The sequence below is a fragment of the Rosa chinensis genome, chromosome 1 (assembly GCF_002994745.2).
Source record: "Rosa chinensis cultivar Old Blush chromosome 1, RchiOBHm-V2, whole genome shotgun sequence".
Taxonomy (NCBI): domain Eukaryota; kingdom Viridiplantae; phylum Streptophyta; class Magnoliopsida; order Rosales; family Rosaceae; genus Rosa; species Rosa chinensis.
In genome coordinates, this window is record NC_037088.1 from 44,203,352 (window position 1) to 44,226,177 (window position 22,826).

Below are 22,826 nucleotides of genomic sequence, written 5' to 3' on the forward strand. Positions count from 1 at the left end.
CAGAGATTATTGCTCTACATGAAGCCGTGCGAGAATGCATATGGCTAAGGTCTGTAATTAGACATATTCAAGGAACTTGTGGTTTGAAGTCTACCACAGATGAACCTAAATACATTTATGAAGATAATGTAGCTTGTATTGAGCAAATGAAGTTAGGTTTCATCAAGGGCGACAACACCAAGCATATATCGCCTAAGTTCTTTTACAATCAGCAACAACAAACACTTCTAAAGATTGAAGTGAACCAAATCCGATCAGAGGATAATGTAGCGGACTTATTTACTAAGTCGTTACCAAAATCCACCTTTGAGAAACATGTGAAGAGCATCGGATTGAGAAAGTTATCCGAACTCCCATGATTGTAGCAATCAGGAGGAGATATGGACATCAGGGGGAGGTATGATGTCTACATGCTAGATCTCGAAGAGTGAAGGACGTGTTGTGCTCTTTTTGTCCTTCGACAAGGGTTATTTTTGTCCCACAGGGTTTTTGTTACCTGGCAAGGTTTTTAACGAGGCAACAATCAAAGCGTCATCACCAAGTTTGAGCGGCACAAGGGGGAGTGTTGAAGGATGTCGACATAATGTGTGCCTCTACAAACTAGGGTTTAGGTTGTAATAGGAAAGTGTTCTAGGTATTCAATTGTATTCGGATTCTATTACCTATTGTGTACCTTGTAACTCCCTATATAAAGGGCTCCTATTATCAATAACAAACACATTACAATTCTCCTACAACACAATCTGGTTTTTTCATTCTAAAGCCAAGCCATTAGTAATTATGTATCTCTACACATCTACACATATTGCATGATTAAGATCGAGTACTCTGGAGTATTGAAATTTCGGAAGAGAAAAGGTTTTATCCAAATAAATATTTGAGATTTATTACTCGCTAATCATCTATTCACGAACTGAAATTGGTACCTCCATGCTAGTTGGTGATAGATTCTTTGACTACTTGTTCCTAGGAGAGTGTATCCAAGCTATAAAACTAGAAGAGAAGATAAACTTGATCAAAGTGTACGTCATTTGTTTCATCGTCATAAAAACTACTTGATTTTTCTATAGCTTGCTGCCTGGCTCTCACTTGTACTACAACTTGATTTTTCATCGTTATTGTTCGTTTTATCACATCAACAACTCATAATTACAACAATTAGTTTTCAGTGAGTCGAAGTCATGATCTCTTAGAGAAAACTTATGCCACATGATATAGATTGATACCATACATATTATTGTTTTCTTTTGATTGTCATTGCTTTATAAGATTTGAAAGAGTTCGATGGATAAGGGAGGTGTAGATTCACGCGTGCATGCATTAAAGGCCAGGATGGATGAGAGTTGTGGAGTTGTGATTCATCCATGGCCGAGCTATATGATAGTTTGCATGTAGCATTGCTCTTAAATTTGTGACTAGTCTTGTCTAAACGCTTATTTTACATTCTATGAAACAAAAGAAGTCTATTGATAAAGTCATATGAATGTTCCCCTAATTGACATGGTGGGATGAGCCTTCTCACTTCATTTTAATTTTAACAAATGTCTACGAGATAAACTTGGTCTCCCTAATTTTTGTTTTCATTGATTTGTTTTTTTTTTTTTGTGCTTATTGCATTGCTTATATCTGATGTCATTCGTTTTATTCTTTTGGGGTTTAGCTATTGCTACCATATTAAATTGTACACTATCTATATTCTTTTGAGGATCCTCTGCTCTGCATTTACATTTACATTTACATCAAGTAGTGTCAACACATCACTTTCATATCATCCAATTCTATTCATGTGTTACACATTGGGATCAATTCTAGCCGAGTGATCGAGTATTTACTTAGTTGTTTAAATTTTTAGAATCAACATCAGTACATCATCACTGTCTCTTAAAAAAAAATTGACATATAGGTGTTGTCTCTTAAATATCAACATCAGTACATCCTGCTATTATTCAGAATATACTCTACGAGGATTATTGTCAATGTTATATTGTAGCACGGAGTTCAGATTTTATGTTCCCTCGTTGCAAAATTTTAATATTAAATTATTAATATAATAAATGGAACTGGGCATGAGGCTGGGCCTCCTAGGTAGTCTGAGTTCCAAATCCTTTAAAATATACACTACTAGAATTATGTTATTAGACATCGCATGTTTTAAATCGGTCAGACTTGCCCACGATGTAAAAAAGTAATCTAACATCGTTTTACGAAAATACTGATTTAAATGTATATCATTAACATCAGTTCTTACAATGACTGGTGTTAGAAGTTTTGTTTGAAAATTTGCGGGAACCTATTTTTGCAAAAAGCGCTATGTATTTTCAGTGAAATGAAGAAGCGGGGACTAAAACTCAAAACTTTCGCACTTAGAAAAAAAATTGCACCCAACCCTAAAACTGAAACAGAAAACCCTAACGTTAGTCTGGCGCGACACCTTCATTCTGAGCTTTCATTCCCTCCAACACCTGAAACTTTCGAACCCTAATGACTCTCACTCCTTCCAAATCCTATCCCTCCCCTCCCTTAAACCCAACCCCCCCCCCCCCCCCCCCCCCCCCCCGACTCTCACTTTCTCTCTATATAAACTATGGAGAATATGTTGAACAAGCTACGGACCAACCCCAAAATCAATGAAGATTTCGACAGTGGTAGCCTTCCCGGCAGCGTCATCACTCTCGCCTCCTTCATCGTTATGCTTCTGCTCTTCTTCGAGGTCGTACCACAGCATCCCTTATTCCTCTTTTCCCTTTGTTTTCTTCTCTCTCTCTCTATCTCTCTCTAATCAAAAAGGGGTTCTGAAACGCGTCGAGCCTTCCTCATCGCCTCCGACTCTCCAATCCCTCTTCGACTTGGTTTATGAGGTACCTTTTCTTTCTCTGCATTTGCTTTGCGATCTCTTTGCCTTTGCTTCCTTTTCTCTTATGTAAAGTTTGCTCCTTTTGATTACATGTTATTGGGTCACAGATCTGGTCCTTTATCTACTTGGATTCTTTCAACTCTTATTGAAACTGTTGCTTACTCTGCTTAAGATCTTCAATCTCTACAAAGTTTCTATATCCTGTGCTTATCATGTTCTTTTAACTTATGATTCGGTTTTCCCCCTCAAAATATGAAACTAATTCGTAATGTTCGTTGTTGTTTATAGGTGTAAAGGAGTTTGAGGCAAGGGGATTGGATGGGCAGGGGTAAATGTGCCAGATGATATTGGACAGAGGGCACTTACTAAAGCTCTAGCTGAAAAGGTTCAAATTTTGTACATGGATTTTTATTTCTCTATTCATAGACATAGATCAAGCTCTTTTTCACTAATTGCGAGGTGATTGTGCTTGAACATTGTAACACACTGTTTCACTCGTACTGTTGGCTGCAGAAGTGTATCCCCGTCTTCCTTGATGAGGAGATTGTTCATCAATATTACAATGGCTATTGCAACAATATTTTGTGACCCCTTTTCCATTACCTTGGGCTTCCACAAGAAGATCGACTTGCTACCACTCGGAGTTTCCAATCGCAGTTTTCTGCATATAAGAAGGCAAATCAAATGTTTGCAGATGTAGTTAATGAGCACTATGAAGAGGGTGATGTTGTTTGGTGCCATGACTACCATCTTATGTTTCTTCCAAAATGCTTGAAGGAATATAACAACAAAATGAAAGTCGGCTGGTTTCTCCACACTTCCTTTCCTTCCTCTGAAATCCATAGGACACTGCCATCACGATCAGAGCTCCTGCGCTCAGTTCTTGCAACTGATTTAGTTGGGTAAGTACTGGTTACATTCTGCTCAATATGATTTACTTTGCTTAGGATAGTTGATACAGAGTGCCGCTTGGCAGCTGGCATATCCTTTGATTTCTCAAGCTTGGTAATCTGTGAATATACATTGGGAAAGTATTTCATGTTTTGCACTAGGATAATGTGCATACTATCTATATTAACTGCCAAAATCACTATCAGTGTTGGAGATTATGCCATCTGTCAAGAATATCAACAAATAACTGATACCTCTGTTGCAAGGCTTTGATCCTATCTGACCATCATGCTTGATGCATAATATTAACGTTCAGCCATGATAATTGTTTGGTCTTAATGTGCTCAAACTATATTCTATTGCCACATAATTTTCTATTACTGACCATGATATGTGGGCATCACATGGCTAGAAGCCCCTAATTATATTATTCAACATGTTCTTATTTTCTTTTTTTTTTAATCAAGTAAACTAATACTGTTGTTTCTCTCTCAAATAATGTTATGATTTATGAAAATCTGGAATAACCATCGATGAGTGGTAACCTGTAATAGGTTCTGTACTGTTATATTGTCAATCCATTTTTGTTTCATCACATTATGAAATGAGTTTCAAGGCAGATATTTTCAGCCCTATTTCAATGACCAAAATGAAGAAGCAATAATTAGCATCCAATGACTAGGAAAGGAATTTCTGTTGTTGACTGCACAAGTTAACAATTAAATCATTAATTAAGTTAACAATCAAAATTTGGAGGGAAATTTTGATTGTTTCTCTTGATGGGTTTTGCTTGTATCAGATTATTGGTTCAATTTATTGAACTTATCTTGCTGTATCCTATCTAATTTAGCTCTTTGAAGTCGTATTATATGGTCATCACACAAGTTTTTGTTTGAAGTCGTATTGGTTACTAATTAAGATGACAACAGCAATAGCTATTGAAGATGTCCGTAGAGAGGTAAAAATACTGAAAGCATTATCTAGACATAAGAATCTGGTCAGATTTTATGATGCATTTGAGGATGCCAATAATGTCTACATAGTCATGGAGTACGTGTAATTTTTCTTTTAGTCTTATTCCTTCACACCAATTTATAGGAGTCAGCCTTGTTGGGACATCATTTGTATTATTGTTTATGGTTTAGTTTTATGAACACACACACACACACACACATATATTAAGCCTAGTCTTAGAACTGAGAAGAATGAACACTTTTGTTGGCAGAAAAACCTGTTTTGAAATTTTATATGATTTTCTCTCATTTCTTTCACTTTCAGGTTGTGTAAAGGTGGAGAACTACTGGATAAAATTTTGTCCAGGTATATTTATATTCTTTATATTGAAACTTGTGGTTGGGCACTTTCAGATTTATGATTTCAGTTTGATTTATTCTCAGTAACTACTTGTGGCAGGGGTGGAAGATACACAGAAGAAGATGCTAAAGTTATTGTTGTGAAAATTTTAAGTGTTATTGCCTATTGTCATCTTCAAGATGTTGTGCATTGTGATCTAAAGCCAGAGGTACAACTACATTCAGAGTTTCTACTTTCCACTACTTTCTTGTATTTGGATGGAATAGTATTGAAAGTCCCCTCCACATGTAGTTTGTTTACATCTTCAGTTCTCGTCCGAACCTATTACCAATAACTCTTTTCATATGACTGCTTGGCAGAATTTTCTTTTTGCCACAAGAGAGGAGGATGCTTCAGTGAGGGTTATTGATTTTGGTCTCTCCGATTTTATAAGGCCTAGTAATGCTTCCACATACTATTTTTCTTGGCTTCAAGAATGTGTTACTGCACTTTGATTCATGCCTTGGACTTCTTTTGTAATAGGCTAATAGCTTCTTGCTTATATTAGTTGTGGTTGTAGTGTTTTTTTTTTTTCCCTCTGAAGGTAACTCCATTCATGACCCCTCTTTTGGATCCAATTGGTATTGTCTTGCATTAAAGTTTTGATTTTTGGATTTTGATCCGGTTCAGATCGTGTGATTTTGTGGTCTTATTGTGATCTTATTAGACGGTAGATTTGTATTATTATGATGCTTCTGTACCTTTTTTTTGGAGTTGTGGACTTTATCCTTTGAAACATACAAAGTCTTGGGTTCATTGTCTTCTTCAGCATGAATTAGGAACTCATGAATTCTCTGCATATATAATATATTGCTAAGATGTAGGTCTTCTCTGTTTGCTTTGACTATGTAGGGTACTCACTATGATTCCTCTGTTGCAATTGTTTTGCTTCTCAGGGAGAACATTCCTGCAGTGTTACATGGGCTCTAAGTTCTTTTAATTTACCCTATATGTTCATGATTTGATTGATCAATCTAATATTTATGTTTTCCATTGAGAAACCTCTACTGCCTAAGAAGATTGGAAATTGTAAACCTGCATAAGTCTTCCTATAGGAAATAGTAGATATGAAAATGATCAGCAGAAAAACGTAAAAAAGAGAGAGAAAGAAAGAAAGAAATTGCAAGGAAATCTTCCAATATGTATTGAAAATCATAGTTGTTTTGAATATGAATATAAACAAGGGAGACATGAGCATTTGAGGATCACATGGTTCAGTCTTCAGATCGGGAAAAAAAATGGCATTAGTTAAGTCTTCCACTTAAGAAATGGGGACCAGCTAGCTTGTTATGTCTAGTATATCTTGTCAATTACATAGCAATGATATTTGTAGACCTGATATATAGTAAGTAAATTATATATAGACTTCTAGAGAGAGATATATCTATTTGAGTAAAATAATAAGGGATGTTGATTGGACTTTGGGTTTGGTATAAGTACAAGGCTAAGAAAGAAAAAAGAACAAAGAAAACAATTAATCACAAGGTCGTAAGAACTTACATCCTTCTTTGTTTGCAGTGTGTTAAAATTACTTATGTATTGATTGTTCATCTTATATTTTGTTCTCTTTTACACTTGGCACATGATTTTGACAAAATACTTTATATTTCCAGAAAATATGAGGAGATCTATGCACCCCTGGTTGAAGAATTTTGTTACATTACTTATAGGGTCCCTTATTTATAACACATGTTTTAAGGAAAGAGGTAAGACTTTATCCTACTTTGAGTGAACTGTGGGATTTTACCCAATGATTGTGATTTATATGTTGTTTTATACATTTCTAGTGGGCAGTAAAAGCGCGCAAATCATATAGCCAAAATGATATTGACGAGGTGTGCATTGAAGTGGCTGATTATATACAGAGTTTGGTGTAAGACTTTTGACTTCCATGATTTTGAGTAAGGCTAGTTTTTGCTTTGAAGCAAAGTTTGGCGTAGAACGTACTTTTGTAGTTGGTTGCTAATATGTTTCTAAGCTAGCCTTTGTAGGTTTGGGTTTTATTTTGTGAATTATGTTGAATCATGAATTTGGAAAGAAAATTAATGGAAAGCTCCAATTTTTGGGTGATGAGAAATGCATTTCTTTTTCCATCTCTATTTCTAATCACCAAACCGTAATCTATTATGAACATACAAATCACCTACCATAGAGCAAACCGATCTGTGGTCAAAAGGTGAACATCGGTTTTGGAAAGCAAAAACGATGTCTTCAATGAACTAACACATCAGTTTGAATAAAAATAGCCGACGTACATAATACCATTGAACATTGGTTTACTTAATTGGAAACGATGTTCTGTCTTAAAGGAAACATCATTTCTGAATAAAAAAATGATGTAGAATAAAGATACAGACATCGTTCCTAGGAAAATAATGTGGCAACCTACATGTAAAAATGGCCACGAACAAACAATACTCATGGGAACTGATGTCTACAAGTGTACTGGACATCGCTTCTGGAATAGAAATCGATGCAAATGTTCAAGTAGGTATTGTTCGACATATACTTTTTTAAGCATAAAATGTGAAAATATGAAGAATTAGACATACCTAACGTACAAAAATATGATGATTATAGCGATTATACATCGATTTGTTTTTTAGAATTGATGTTGGTTGTTGTCTGGGACATCGGTTGAAAACGTGCTTATACTGATGTCTATACTTTTCTCTACACCCACTAAGACATCGGTCGAAAATTAGTTTAACATCGGTCCAGAACCGATGTCTGATGTCTATGAACAAAATTCTAGTATTGATATATATATATATATATATATATATATATATTGACCTATAGAAACCTCATATAAGGTTATCATAGTCAAGAAAAATCGATATTTAAATAAAAGCCATTGGGTGTGTGTATACTGTAAGAAAATAGAAATGGTTCCACACAAATGTTGACGTTTTTCTCGTGATATAAATAAAAGTTTGTTGATCGAAATTTTGCATGTTTATTCCAACCTTAATCTCTTTTAGCATTCTCCGGTACCTTAATGAAGTCGTATAAACACTAAATCAAACCTACAACCATCCATTACAAAGAAGAAATCGACAAATAAAAAAAATAAAAAATAAAAAACTTAATTGTTTAATGATTATATAACAACTAGCCAGTGACGTCTTCAGATAATATCACTATCATAATGTACATTTTAGGTACGGTCTGCCAAGAACAATGAGTCTGCTATGATGGAGCTTTAGTGGGACAAAGCCGGGGCAAAGAAGGAATCACATTCTCTTTTGGATGCAACCTTTTTGAGTTCGGGTTTATTTACTCTACGGTACATTAAGTAGACTAATTCGGAGGTAGACTAGTTCGATATAGTGGTAAACTAATTTGAGATCAAGTCAAGTTAGTCTATTTATGCATGGAATCAGTCTAACTCTGTATCAAATTCAGTATACTTGATATAGCGGTATACTAATGTACCGTAGACTTTTCCTTTTGAGTTTTATATATATATATAGTTGAACATGAGGGTCAAGTTAAAGAAAATTGGATGATCATATGGATAAGGAACATTTCTGTTAGGTGGTACTTCACAACATTTCTATTGTGGTTTCACGGTATCACTTAATTGCATTGTTATTGGGTGTAGCAGTCAACAAAATACATGTCAAGGACGATTACAGACATTCTGTATATAAGTTCATAAGTACATCGCGTTATATGTTTGTCTTCATACGGTGGTACTAATGTCATTTTATTGGCACATAAGGACATCATGTGTCAGTAAAATGAGCTTGGCCTTGGAATAGAGTCTCAGACATGTTGTGATCAGGGATTGAGTATGGGGCCTACAATTTGATGAGACAGCACACTACTTTCCTTACACAGAAACACAGTTCAACTTATGTACGTGTTACGATAAAACTTATGTTCCTTAAAAGAAATGGGAATGAAGTACGTCCCACCAAGGTTTTAAATATCGGTATCTTCATATATATCGGTACTTTAAAAAAATGAGATATCTAAAATATCGGGGATAGAGGAGAAAATATATCGTTTTTGAAAAAAGTCAATTTATTAAAAATTTAGAATTACATATAAATACATATGAATGTCAACTTTATCTACATCCAAAAAGAGACTCTAAGCGGTTGAAAAGTCGCTCGCTGGTCTACGAAAATGCAATAATCAGACCAAGACATATGACCCATATAGTGCGAATTGTAGTGATGAACATGGTAGTTATAGATCTCTTTAGAGCTGCCGACTATTTCCCCTATAAGAGGATAATAAGGATGAACCCAATTGGATGACTGATCATATACTTCTCCATATTGATTATATCCATAAGCATCATAACCAAATTGATTGTTGCCTTCATGAGATTCATTTGAGATCTCACAGCGCTCTGTGCCTAAACTGATAGAGTCAAAACTTAAGGCAATTGAAGAAACATCAAATGGGCTACTTTGATCATCAGTTGCACCTCTAATCCTCCTCCCATATCGGGTCTTCACTTTTGCACCATGCCCAACTAACAGGACCCAGCCCGGATTTCACCTTGAAATCCAAAGTGGCCATGTGGGGCCCACCTCAGAAGAAATTCTGCCAAAAATTTGGCGGAACTCTCTCTAAAAAGGGACTACCCAAAAACCTGTAGAAGACAGTTACACTTCTAAAATAATCCACCCTTATTCTTCTGGGGCCACCCTGCTCCCTATATCACAACATCTCCCATTTCACAAACAATTCTGAACTTAAGAATATTAATATCATGGGTTATTAGAGCAATCTAATATATAGGCATACAAGATGATAAAATATAAGATAAAGGTTCGATACTTTTATAATGCGGAAGCTATGATAGCTATGCCTCAACCCCAAGTACGCTCGACCTCAAGCTAAACTGGCCTACAAACTGGGCATTTGAAACAAAAGGGCCCAGGGGAAAACATTTAAAAACGGTTAGAGTGAGTGGACGAAAATAAGTAATTTCGAATGTATAAGTAAAACTTAATGCTTTCCCAAGTTATTCTCTAAAAATTCGCATGCAGTAATAATCTTGGAAATACTCTAAATTATCATCTTTACTGCAATCTTAATCATGTAAAATAGAACATCTTGCAATCTATTAAAATCTCCAATCCCTCATATAAGTAATCATATTTCAAATATCTTGTTAACAAAGCCGACATGCAGCGAGATTTCACAATATTTCCAACTCAATCCTTTTCAAGAAAACTCATTTGATGATTAGAAAGGACTGCTGTCTAATCATCTCATGCCATCTGGGAGGGACTGCCACCCAGATGACTCATCGGAAGGGACTGCCAACCGGAATAGGAGGCGGTGGGTAGAAGGGACTGCCAACTAACTACCTCATGTCATCTGGAAGGGACTGCCAACCAGGTGATGCATCGGAAGCGACTGCCAACCGGAATAGGAGGCGGTGGGTAGAAGGGACTACCAACTAGCCACAGGTAGTTAGAAAGGATTGCCGACCAACTACCTCATGTTACCTGAAAGGGACTGCCGACCGGGATGTAATCTGGAAGGGACTAACGACCAGATTATTACTTAGAATGGACTGCCGACTAGGTAATGCATGCATGTGCTGACTTAGTTGCCTCCTCAATAAACTGGAATCAACCTCCTTAAAATAATTGCTTTCGGAAGGAAACCCGTTATTAATCCAATAAGTCATCAATAATTCACCGAAAGCATAACTTAAGAATATTTCGATAACTCAAAACTCAATATCTCAATAAATCCTCGAAAGCATAAATACTCAGTAAATCAATAAATGCTTTCTGAAAGAAATCTCAATATAACTTCAAAGCTGATAAGTGCGGAGCTCAAAACTCAAGAAATCTCGATATTCGAAATCATTAATTCTCACAATAATTTCTTAATCAATCACTTTCCAAAAATCATTTCCCAACTTAAAACTCATAAATAAATAGCTTGAAAATCCATTGAAAGCCCTCGGGAAGGAAATCCACTAATAATCCCGTAACTCATAGAGCATACTAAATCTCAAGAAATCAAGCTCATAGAATCATAACACTCAATAATTTAAATAATAAATTAAACCTCAATCGGAAAATAATATTATACTGCATGCACATTTAATTTAAAATAAATTTCCACTCACAGTACTATTTAGGCGATCACGCATACGAGTTCCTTCATCGAGTAATAGCTCGGTATCTCGCCCTGTACACGTACTCAACAATCCAAGCATTTTTCACAACTACAACAAGTTTCAATTTTACCTGTAAGTGATCGAAATTGGCCGGTGAAGTTTTTCCAGAAAAACCCAAGAACCCTAGGATTTGAAATCGTCGATTCGACCTCCACACTGCAAATCGTGGCTCAAGGCTAGGGGAAAAATGATCCTTGGCAAAAACTGAACCTTGGACGCCGGTTTGGTGGCCGGAGAAGGCCGGAATATCAGAAAATCGACGAATGTTCCGATCGGCTACAGTGAACTTCACAGCTCAAAATCAAGCTCCTCCGGCCTAATCACTGCAAAACACCACCACAGATGTGACAAGGAGGAAGAGGCGAGCTTGCCGGTGTCCGAATTCCGTCGTGGGTCGGCCAACTAAGGAAGAAATCGGAGGAGGAAGAATCGGACCGAAGAGGAGAAAAGGGTTAGGGAAGAAGAGAGAAAACTGGGTAAGTTTCCAAAAATAACAACTTACCACAGTAACTTTCCATATTTATAGGAAGTTACCGTGAATAGTAACTTTTATATTTTCGGCCATAACTTTCACATACGAATTCCGATTTTTATGTACCACATATGCACGCGCTCAGTTTAACGTCCTCTACAGCTTTCATGACGAAACATTTTCTCAATTTTTGACTCGAACAAAAAGCCGACTTTTAGGGTCCCCTAAAATATCGAAACGGAGCCAAAAAGTAAATGTAAATGTCGTTTACCCATCGAAAGGCTCGTAAACTGGTAAATTTAGGTTCGGGACGTTACACCAGCTGTTCTCAGTTCGTACTCTGCACTCTCTTCTCATCATGTCACGCCCCTGATTTTACACACATGAAAATCGATATATATAACCCCATAATTATATATGCGTGAACGTCCAGTCATCAATACAAAATACCTGAAATCTTTTTCCCTTTAACTTACACAGATATTGATGCACTGAACCCTCAAAGTTAATATACACTCGCTCCATAGAGTAATATATTACACAAGCTTACGAATTAAATTGTCAACTACAAGATAAAACGTAAATGCTCCTTAGAGTAACTATACAACAGAAGTCCTTATCAACAGTAAAGTCACAAAGATGGCTTCCTACCGTAAAGCTGCAAAAGCGCCACCTCAGCTTCAGCCACGATTTCCCTGACCTGCAGGATTAACCCCTACACCATTCCATTGAATAGTGCACCGGGTTTCCACACAACAAAACCCGGTAAGCTTATGAAGCTCGTATGAGTAACTCAAAACCAATTACACAAATTTCACAAAAGCCTCCTGCTCATAACCTCAATCCTAGCATCTAATTACACAAATTTAGGTCAAACAAGACTTCTTCAAGCAATGTTTGACGCCATCCTAACGCACTACAGCGAATTTCATAATCACACTCATTTCCCATTTCCCCCCCTAGGAGCTTTTGTCATCAACATGACACCAAAGGTGAAAATCAAAGAGTCACCTTCCTATCCTCAACACAGAGTACAATTCGTCACCACTATGCTCTTAAGATAAATCAAACCATCAATCAATACAATCAAGAAGAAACAAGGCAATCACATATCAAAACAAGCCAAACAAATCATAGTAACCCCTGCATATAATTTAGTTCAGGAGGTCACATTAAGTCAAGCAATTCAAATCGTAGTAATCCTACACTCTGACGTCTGTAGGTAACCCCAACTATCACAGCAGTCCTCTCGATCTTTGTTAACTTAATAACAATTCAGCTCCGCTACCGAGCAATCATCACACTGATCATCACCTAGATTTCCACCTATCATCACCCAGATATTCATCGTCCAACTGATCATCACCTAGATTTCAAGGATCATCACATAGATTCACGCAGATATCGCCACTCATCTCACAGATAGCGATCATCACATAGATTTCGTTGGTCATCACATAGATAGCGATCATCACATAGATTTCGCTGGTCATCACATAGATAGCGATCATCACATAGATTTCGCTGGTCATCACATAGATAGCGATCATCACATAGATTTCGCTGGTCATCACATAGATAGCGATCATCACATAGATTTCGCTGGTCATCACATAGATAGCGATCATCACATAGATTTCATGGCTAGTCATCATATAGACATCAACCATCCTACTCATATTCCTACACAAGCTACACAGATATTTCTATACAAGCTTTACATGACAATCATCACAAAGATTCACCATACTGATGTCATCGATTCATTACACAAATATTCCTACATAAACTTTTCATGACAATCATCACAAAGATTCACCACGAAGTCACTAATACATGAATATATATGTATATATATATATACCCCATAATATATATATAGACACACATAGTCATCCACTCAGAAATGCCACTAATACCAATTATAGTCGTAGTTAACCTAATAACTCCAAGACAATAGGGTAGTCATGCTCATAACAAATATCGATCATATTCATAACAAATATTGATCCTGCTCATAACAAATATCAATCCTGTTCATAACAAATATCGATTCTACTCATAACAAACATCGATCCTGCTCATAACACATATCGATCATACTCATAACAATTATCGTGAGATTTCCCCAACAAACGATAAAGGTAATTCGTTCACAAATGAACCTTGTGAGATTACTCACCTTGAATCTCCCGCTGCGTCTTCAATACAGAACAAGGCAACCAATCCACAAAATAGCCGTCCGAGGAGTTCTACGTCACGTACCTAAGGAATTACAGCTCTCATTCAGTCAACGAATCACAAGGAATAACGTTCGAAACCCTAAATCGAACCAAAATTCCCAAGGTGACGCCAAATGAGGCAAAACCACATCCGAGACCTCCCAAAGTCCCCGGAATACGTCCACGATCGATGTGACCAAACCACAAGTCGATCGGACGCTCGAATCCTCAAGGATCGAATAAATCGATCGGTATGAAACTGCAAAAATCATAACAATTCCATACGAACTCCAAAATTTACATATTATATATCGAAACGCTCGTATCAACGAGTAGAATATATATAATACCAAAACCAATTCCTTAAGTGGCCGGAACACCGCCGGAACGCCACCACAGACGGTGGTGCACCGCCGCCGGCCAAAAACTCATTATTTCACAAAACTCCCAACATCAAAGTTCTTCATCTAAGCATGCTTCTGAATTCTCATAACTAGCTCGAAGTCAGAAAACAAGCATAAGGGGTCAAAAACTACCTCACAAGCCGTGAACAGTAATCCAATCCGAGTTGATCGAAGTTTCACGTGAATCGATCCAAACAACCACCAAGGATCGATCGACGAGGCCGCTCTGAGCTCAACCAAGAAGACTTGAAGCCTCACCGACGTCGGAACAAGGAATTCCGATCGGGTCCGAAAACACCAACCTACACCGCCTTGCAGCGCCGCTGTGGAGGAGAATCGGTGCTAGAGGACACCAGAGGGACGACCAGACGGAGGAGACGATCCTATCTGGAAAGTTTCGTCGCCGGAGACCGCCGCAGTTGGCCGGAAAAGTCGGGTCGGATCGACCGGGTCCGGGTCAGGTCAGTCGGATTATTTCGATTCTGAAGGTAGCAGCCGAGAGAGAAGAGAGAGAGAAAGTAACTTCCGAAAATGGAAGAAATGAAAATAGTAAGTTTCCAACTTGGGAAACTTCTATTTATACCAAAATGGAAATTCCTTCCAATGGCCATAACTTTCTCATACGAACTCCGATTCTCGCGTTCCACATGTCCACGAACTCGTATCGACGCGCTCTACAACTTTCGTGAAGGAAGTTTTCGGAGAATCCCAACGAATAAAAAGTCAATCTTTGTCAACCCCCCTAAAACCATATTCTTCAATTAATTATTCGCCCGAAACACTTCCGCTCCATCCACGAGCCACGAAACCGTCCAATAGTTATAAAATTAATTCCGGAAAATCCTCGGAAAATAATTACGAATTTCCGAGGCATCACACATCATGTCATCTATAAATGGTTCCTTGACTTCCTTCTGCAATGTCATTTGTCCTCATTTGAATAATTGAATCTGTATCTTCTTTCTATTATTCAACTACAGAGTTACAAATTACATATAAAGTTACTGACATAGGGCTAGTTTGGGATTGCTGTGACTTTAAAAAAAAAAAACGGATGCTGCTGTGTTGTGAGAATAATCAGTTGTGAATTAAAATATTTTCGTGTTTGGTATAAATAATATTTTTTTAAAATGCTGTCAGTTTATAAAATAACTGCAGAGTGTGTGTTGATCCACAGCAGCTTCTAAAAGCAACCTCTAGATTGCTTCTAAAATCTGCTGTCAGTGACCTATAACTTTCAATTAAAGCTGTTTTTTATTTATTTACCAAACACAATAAAATCTAAAATTTTAAACAAAAGCTGATTTTTTTTTAAAGTGAAATAATTCCAAACGGGGTCATAGTCATAAACTACACAGTACCAAATCTCTCCTCACACAGATTTGCATTTAGAGAATTACTTCTCACCCAAAATCGCCTTGAGGGTATTTCTCCTCACCTACATTCGCATTGAGGGGATTTTTTTCCTCACCTAGATTCGCCTTGAGGGGATTTTCTACTCACCTAGATTCACCTTGAGGGGATTTCTTCTCACTCAAATTTGCCTTGAGGAGATCTCTCTTCACACAGATTTTCATTTAGAGAATTATTGATTTTTTTTTTATATCAAATTTTACAGATATTTCTTCACGTTATCGGGGATATATCGCAAATATCTAATATATCGGGGATATTTCACGATGTCGGAGAAATTTCACAGAAATGGTAGAAGATAAGATATTTACCCCCCAAGATATATCGGTCCGTCGAAAAAAGGAGATATCGGGGGATATATTGGAAATATCGCAGATATTTAAAACCATGCGTCCCACAACCTTCCTTCGGAAGAGCTAATAGAACTTCATTGATTAATATTTTGCTTAGTTTTTCACCTACTTATACTGAATAAAGAAACTTAGAGTAGCGGGGGAAAAAATCACTCTCAAATCTTTATTGAATCTCAAACAGTTAATGAACTAAAATTATAAAGGATTTTTTCTCTTTGACAGACAATTAAGCATTGGTTGGTAGAAATGCTGCCACAATTTCTACTTTAAAACTACTATTATAATAAACACAACTAAATACGCTTTTAAGAAAGTTACGGCTAAAACAATGAACAATGTAATCACTATTCTAACAATCTTCACAAGCTCACAAAAGAATGTTATCCTGACAAAGATGAAGCTAACTAGTGCACTAGTAGTACTGTAGTATTCAATCTATCATCACCCTTAATCCCAACTAGGTAAGGAGACCCTAATCCATGAGGGCGCATGGCAATGAGCACTGAATTATACCTTTTAACATTCTCCAATACCTTAGTGAAGTCTTATAGAAACAAACCGACAATCAGCACATCATATCGATTACAGGAATAAATCAATTCTACTTGTTTAATGACTCTATGCAACTACGCCTCATCATTTAGCCCTTCGGCCCTAAGCCCGTCAGGCCCATAGGGCTGAAGCGCTACCCGGCCCTTGCATTAGGGCAGGCCGGCCCTACCCTTTCTCAAATAGGGTAGGGTAAGGGTGATGCAAATGAAGCCCGACCCTACCCTACGGCCCGGCCCGACCCTTTAAGCCCGCTCAATTAAGTCCAAATAATTATATATTTTTTAAATATTTTTCTCTTTAGTCTATAACATACAACTTATCTCTTTTTGTTTCCTTTGTTAAACAACTATTAATTTTGGGAGATTTAGAGAGATGGTTAATTGAATATAACCATCTTAACTAATATCTATAAATGTTATAACTTATAATTTAATTCCAATATATATATTTATATTAAATATGATCAACAAAAAACAATGAGTCTTGTATTATCTATATAACCATTGAGCTGTAAAAGTAAAATGGGAATTGGAATTGGTCTACTCATTTCATTTCATAGTCCCTTTATATAGGGATAGAGTTACAACAGAAATATTAATTACATTAAATACATTGAATACTGATTGATCTATAATTGTGCTGATTGATGGTAATCACTGATTCCTTGATTCCCTCTCCATCAGTTGCTTTGACGAAGGCACACAATATGTTTTTCCTTTAACACTCCCCCTTGTGCCAAGTCAAAGACGAAATGGTGCATGAGTTGTTGCCTCACTAAAAACCTTGCCAAGTAACAATAAAAACCCTGTGGGACAAAAATACACCTTGGTCGAAGGAAAAGAGCAAAACGCACCTTTTGCATTTGAGAATGACATGTGTGTGTTAGACTCCCCCTGACGTCTACACCTCCCCCTGATCTTTACATTAATCAAGTGAGTTTGGAAAGTCTTCGCATTCCTATGCTTTTCACATGTTTCTCAACTGTGGCCTTAGGCAGTGATTTGGTGAACAAGTCTGCCACATTCTCCTCAGACCTTACTTGATTCACTTGAATCTTGAGGAGGGTCTGTTGTTGCTGATTGTAGGAAAACTTTGGCGATGTGTATTTTGTATTATCCCCTTGATATATCTTAGCTTCATCTGTTCGATGCAAGCTGCATTATCTTCATAAATGCAAGTAGACTCTTCAGTGGTAGAACTCAAACTACTAGTCCCTCGAATATGTGTAATGATAGCTCTTAACCATATACACTCACGAACCATCTCAAGTAGAGCAATGATCTCTGAGTGGTTCGAGGAGATAACCACAAGTGTTTGCTTGGTTGATCTCCAAGATATTGCCGTGTTCCCAATGGTGAGTACATAACCATTTTGAGAACGACCTTTATGTGGGTCATAGAAGTACCCAGTATCAGCAAAACCAACCAAAACGTCATTTGGTGTTTCAGTGTAGTGAGTGGCGCTTTCGCCATCAACATTTCCTTTAGGGATTGCAGTTCCATATGCGGTCCCTCTTGTCTCTCTGTAGGGAAAGAACAGTCCCAAGTCAATGGTTCCTTTTAGGTATCGAAGATGTTCTTGATACCATTCCAGTGACGCTGCGTTGGCGCTGAGCTAAATTTAGCTAACAAGTTCACTGAGAATGCAATGTTTGGTCGAGTAAATTGGGCTAAGTACAATAATGCACCTATTGCACTTAGATAGGGAATTTCAGCTCCCAACACTTGTTCGTCATCTTCCTTTGGACGAAATGGATCTTTCCTTGCATCCAAACTTCGACCGATCATGGGAGTGCTAGCAGGATGTGCTTTGTCCATGTTATATCTCCTGACTTTTGGACATATGCAGACTGGTGGATTAATATTCCACAAACTCGGTGCTCTAGTTCAAGGCCTAGATAGAATCGAGTTTTCCCAAGATCCTTCATCTCAAATTCGGATTTCAAGTAGCTCGCGGTTTCTCTTATTTCATCAAGAGTACCAGTTATGACATATACTACTACAATTGCAAATCCAGAACTTGCTTTCTTTATGAATACGCAGGGGCATAATTCATCGTTCTTATATCCCTTCCCAATCAAGTAGTCACTTAGACGGGTATACCACATCCGTCTGGATTGTTTCAATCCGTAAAGTGAGCGTTTCAACTTAATTGCAAACGCACTCTATGGTTTGGAGTCACTTGACTTGGGTAATGTAAGGCCATTAGGCACTTTTCATATATATCTCTGAATCTAGATCCCCATAGAGATATGCAGTAATCACATCCATGAGCTGCATTTCCAGTCCTTCGGAAATTACTAAGCTAACTAAGTAGCGGAACGTTATAACGTCCATTACGGGAGAGTATGTCCCCTCGTAGTCAATTCCAGGGCGTTGTGAGAAACCTTGCGCCACAAGGTGAGCCTTGTACCTCAGGACTTCATTCTTCTCATTACGCTTTCTGACAAATACTCATTTATGTCCTACAGGCTTTACACTTGGTGGGGTTAGCACTACCTGACCAAATACCTGTTTGTTTGTCAGAGAATCTAATTCTACCTGGATTGATTCTTTCTATTTAGGCCAATCTGCTCTTTGTTGACATTTTTTCAACAGAGCGTGGTTCGATATCATCGTGCTCTATGATTCCTTGAGCAACAATATATATCATCAATGTGTATGGAAGATCTTTCTATCAACTCATACGTACTCTCGTAATCCTTTGAGATTTCTTTGTTCTCTGGAATCATTTCAAACATCGGAGCGTCCTCCAGTATTGATTTATGGACATAACTATAATCAGAGACAATCTCATGAGAGGGATTCTATACATTGATGATTGTTTTGTGCCTTACCCACCCTCTTCTTCCTTGGGTGAGTGTCAATCGAACCTAGTGACCTCCCCCTCTTCCTTGGGGAGCCACAGCCTCAACCACACCTCCACTAAGTGCGGTTGCAGTGCCTCTATCTGCGGCACCGTGCCCCTTTTGGGGACTTCTAACCTTGCAGGCACATTTGCAGCTGGTATATGTGATCTCGTCACTTTTATGATATCAGTAAACGCATCAGGCATCGAATCTGCTACGTTCTGAAGATCGATTATTATTTTCACTTCACTTTCACTTTATGAAGTGCGGGGATCAAGATGAGACAGAGTGGGGACAAACCACGACAATTCCTGTCGTTCCTTTGGAAAATCCTTTTTCCTATCTCCCCCTAACGACGGGAAGACTGTCTCATCAAAGTGACAATCCGCAAATCTAGCGGTAGAGAGATCGCCTGTCAAGGGTTCCAAATAGTGGATAATTGTTGGGGATTCGTATCCAACATAAATACTTAATCGTCTCTGAGGACCCATTTTGGTGCGCTGTGGGGGCGCAATAGGCACATATACTGCTCAACCAAATATGCGTAAGTGTGAAGTGTCAGGCTCATATCCAGTTACCAACTGGTACGCAGGAAATGGTTGGCTAGCTGTGGGTCTTAAACGAATAAGTAAAGCTGCATGCAATATTACATAACCCCATGCAGATATAGGCAGGTTGGTGTGCATAACCGATGCCCTAGCCACCATCTGTAGCCTTTTGATGGTGGCTTCTGCGAGACCATTGTGTGTATGCACATGGAGTACAGGATGCTCTACATCGATCCAAATAGATATGCAATAATCATCAAATGCTTTTGATGTAAACTCTCCAGCATTATCAAGCCTTATAGACTTGATAGGGTGATCAGGGTGGTGAGCCCTTAAACGTATAATCTGTGCTAGGAGTATTGCAGCATTTCTGGTGGACAATAAAATGACATGTGACCATATTGTCGAAGCATCCACCAGAACCATAAAGTACTTGAATGGTCCGCATTCTGGATGGATAGGTCCACAGACATTTCTTTGTATCCTTTGTAAGAATGGAAGGTTTTGTTTTGTATCTTTAGCATAGGAAGGTCTCGATCCTGTTTTTGCTAAAGAGCAGGATTTGCAAAACGAGTGATGTACCTTTGAAATAGTCAATGAGGCATAATGAGAGGGAGGTAGTGCTTCTGGTACTTCAGAAAACAATGACTGCATTTGAGCAATCCTAAAACCGACACCTTGCAGTGTGGTGGATTTTTCTCCCATTTTTCACTCGAAAGAAGGGATGTCCGTGTGAGTTCTTGAAAACATGGATCATCATGTCACGACCTCAGTGCCATAGGCGGTCATGCAAAAGCCTGTATGAGTTAGTGTCCCACATTTCATTGTTGGTGACAGTATAGGATTTAATGATCCGAATCGTAGTGAGGTACAGTCCACTAAATTGACTCATAAGTTTCTCTAAGATGTGTTTCCTTCCACAATCATTAGATGTAATATCAAGGTATTCAGTTCCATTCTCACGGTGTGTTTGTACTGGATAATCGTTGGCACAAATAGATTTGAAACATTAACAAGGTTCGATTAGCTCTTGGTGCATATAGAGCGTCTGTGACTTGAAATGTTGCGCCATTAGGCAGCAAAAATTTGGCAGTTCCTCGCCATTTTATTAGTTGTGATAATCCAATCATCGTAGTCACAGAGGAATTTATAGGCTATTAGTTCAATGAATAATTGCCTATTTCTTAATATTGTGTGGGTAGTCCCACTATCATCTAAGCACTCAAGTTCTCCTCCATTCATTCCTACAAATAAATGGGAGGTATTTAGAAAATATAACTCATATTCTTTAGAGTATTTCTATTTGCGTAGAATGGTATTCTTTTCATTCTAATAATTTTTCTTTTTTCTGGATGTATTGCTTTACATCTTGATAGTGCTATTTCGAACCATGTAAATATGTGTATAGAAATAAATTTGAATAATTTCAGTGCTTCAGAATAAAATTCAAAATTTATTAATAAGCCAACGATAAGCAAATCAAAGGTCTTTGTTCAGAAATCTAATTCATCAATCCATGATTGAAAATAAATTTTAAGACCAAACAATAGTCTAATTAAAAATGAGGCATTATGCCTTAACAACTGTCTTTGGAAAATAAAATGAATAAAGCAGATCAGTCAAGATTGAGAGCATCCATTGACTTAGCAAGTTCCTTTTTGCCATTAGAGTCTGCAACTGTAAGGTTGACGTCTAGGTCATGACCTCCTTCTTCCATATAGTGAGCCACTTGTTCTTTAGACTCTCTATACCTCTTGTAATTGGCTGCTACTCTGTTGTTTGCTTGGCAGTTCTTGTACCAATGCCCAATGAATCCACACCTGTAGCATGGTTCATTGTCAACTCTTTCCATTTGCATCTTGTTGCCATGATCCCCATGTCCCTTTCCACGTGGTGCATGATTGCCACGTGGGTAGGGATCAGCACGTCTAAACCCCCTTGCATTGGAGTTATTTCCACCTTTCATTTTTCCATAATTAGCCTCGGGAATTTTCTTTGTCCCAGTGGGCCTGGCATTGTTATTCAAGAGAATCTTATTTTGTCTCTCAGCCACTTGCAGTAGGCTTGTCAACTTATTGAATGTTGTGATTCTTTTGTTGTCATAATCCAACTGGTACTGGTTCGCTAGTATAAAAGCTGAATTAGGAAAGGTGGTAAGAGTCTTGTAGATCATATCATTTTCTGTGATTTCCCTTCCACATAAATTGAGACGTGCATTTAAGCGCAACATGTCCTTGTTGAAGTCATTGACCTTTTTATAGTCAAGCAAGCGGATTCCATTCCACTGAACAGCCAGTCCTGGGAGCAAAGTATCGTGAATGTTCCCAAAAAGTCCTTTAAGGGCATCCCACAGTGCTTTGGGTGTCTTCAACTGAAGGTACTCCCAGCGTAGGCTAGGATCAATATGTCGCCTCAGAAAAATTAAGGCATCTGCTTTCACCTTATTAGATAGTTCATCATCTTTGGGATCAGTAATGGTGGCAGTGTAGTCTTTTGCCACAAAGGCAGTTTCCATATCGGAAACCCAACGATGGTACTCAAGTCCTTCTGAGTCCAAGATGTCAAACTCAGATCGAGTTGGATCAGCCATCTACATAAAACAAGAGAGAAGATATAAATTACGCAGTCATAAGGACATCCACGTAAATTATTTTCCAAATATATGAATTAGATTTCAAGACCAAGATTCGTAATGGTCACATTTTTTTTTCCGATGCTATGTGAAAATACTTTATCACAGTAAATGTGTGTAT

The 22,826-nt window shown here is 37.8% G+C and overlaps 1 protein-coding gene across 1 annotated transcript; it reads left to right on the forward strand.

Annotated features, from left to right (window-relative positions):
* Positions 1–2,592: 2,592 nt before the first annotated feature.
* LOC112167530 (CDPK-related kinase 7-like) lies at positions 2,593–5,553 on the forward strand. Its single transcript, XM_024304559.2, has 5 exons — positions 2,593–2,858; positions 4,665–4,795; positions 5,024–5,065; positions 5,159–5,267; positions 5,419–5,553. The coding sequence occupies exons 1-5, from the start codon at positions 2,628–2,630 to the stop codon at positions 5,551–5,553; spliced, it is 648 nt and encodes a 215-aa protein (XP_024160327.1). The 5' UTR covers positions 2,593–2,627.
* Positions 5,554–22,826: the final 17,273 nt, after the last annotated feature.

What these genes read in the sequence shown, in the direction of transcription:
- LOC112167530 (XM_024304559.2), top strand. Translation starts at nt 2,628, where the DNA reads ATGAAGATTTCGACAGTGGTAGCCTTCCCGGCAGCGTCATCACTCTCG. An exon ending in AATGTCTACATAGTCATGGA is followed by an intron (nt 4,796 to 5,023) that starts GTACGTGTAATT and finishes TTTCACTTTCAG; the next exon opens with GTTGTGTAAAGGTGGAGAAC. An exon ending in CTGGATAAAATTTTGTCCAG is followed by an intron (nt 5,066 to 5,158) that starts GTATATTTATAT and finishes TACTTGTGGCAG; the next exon opens with GGGTGGAAGATACACAGAAG.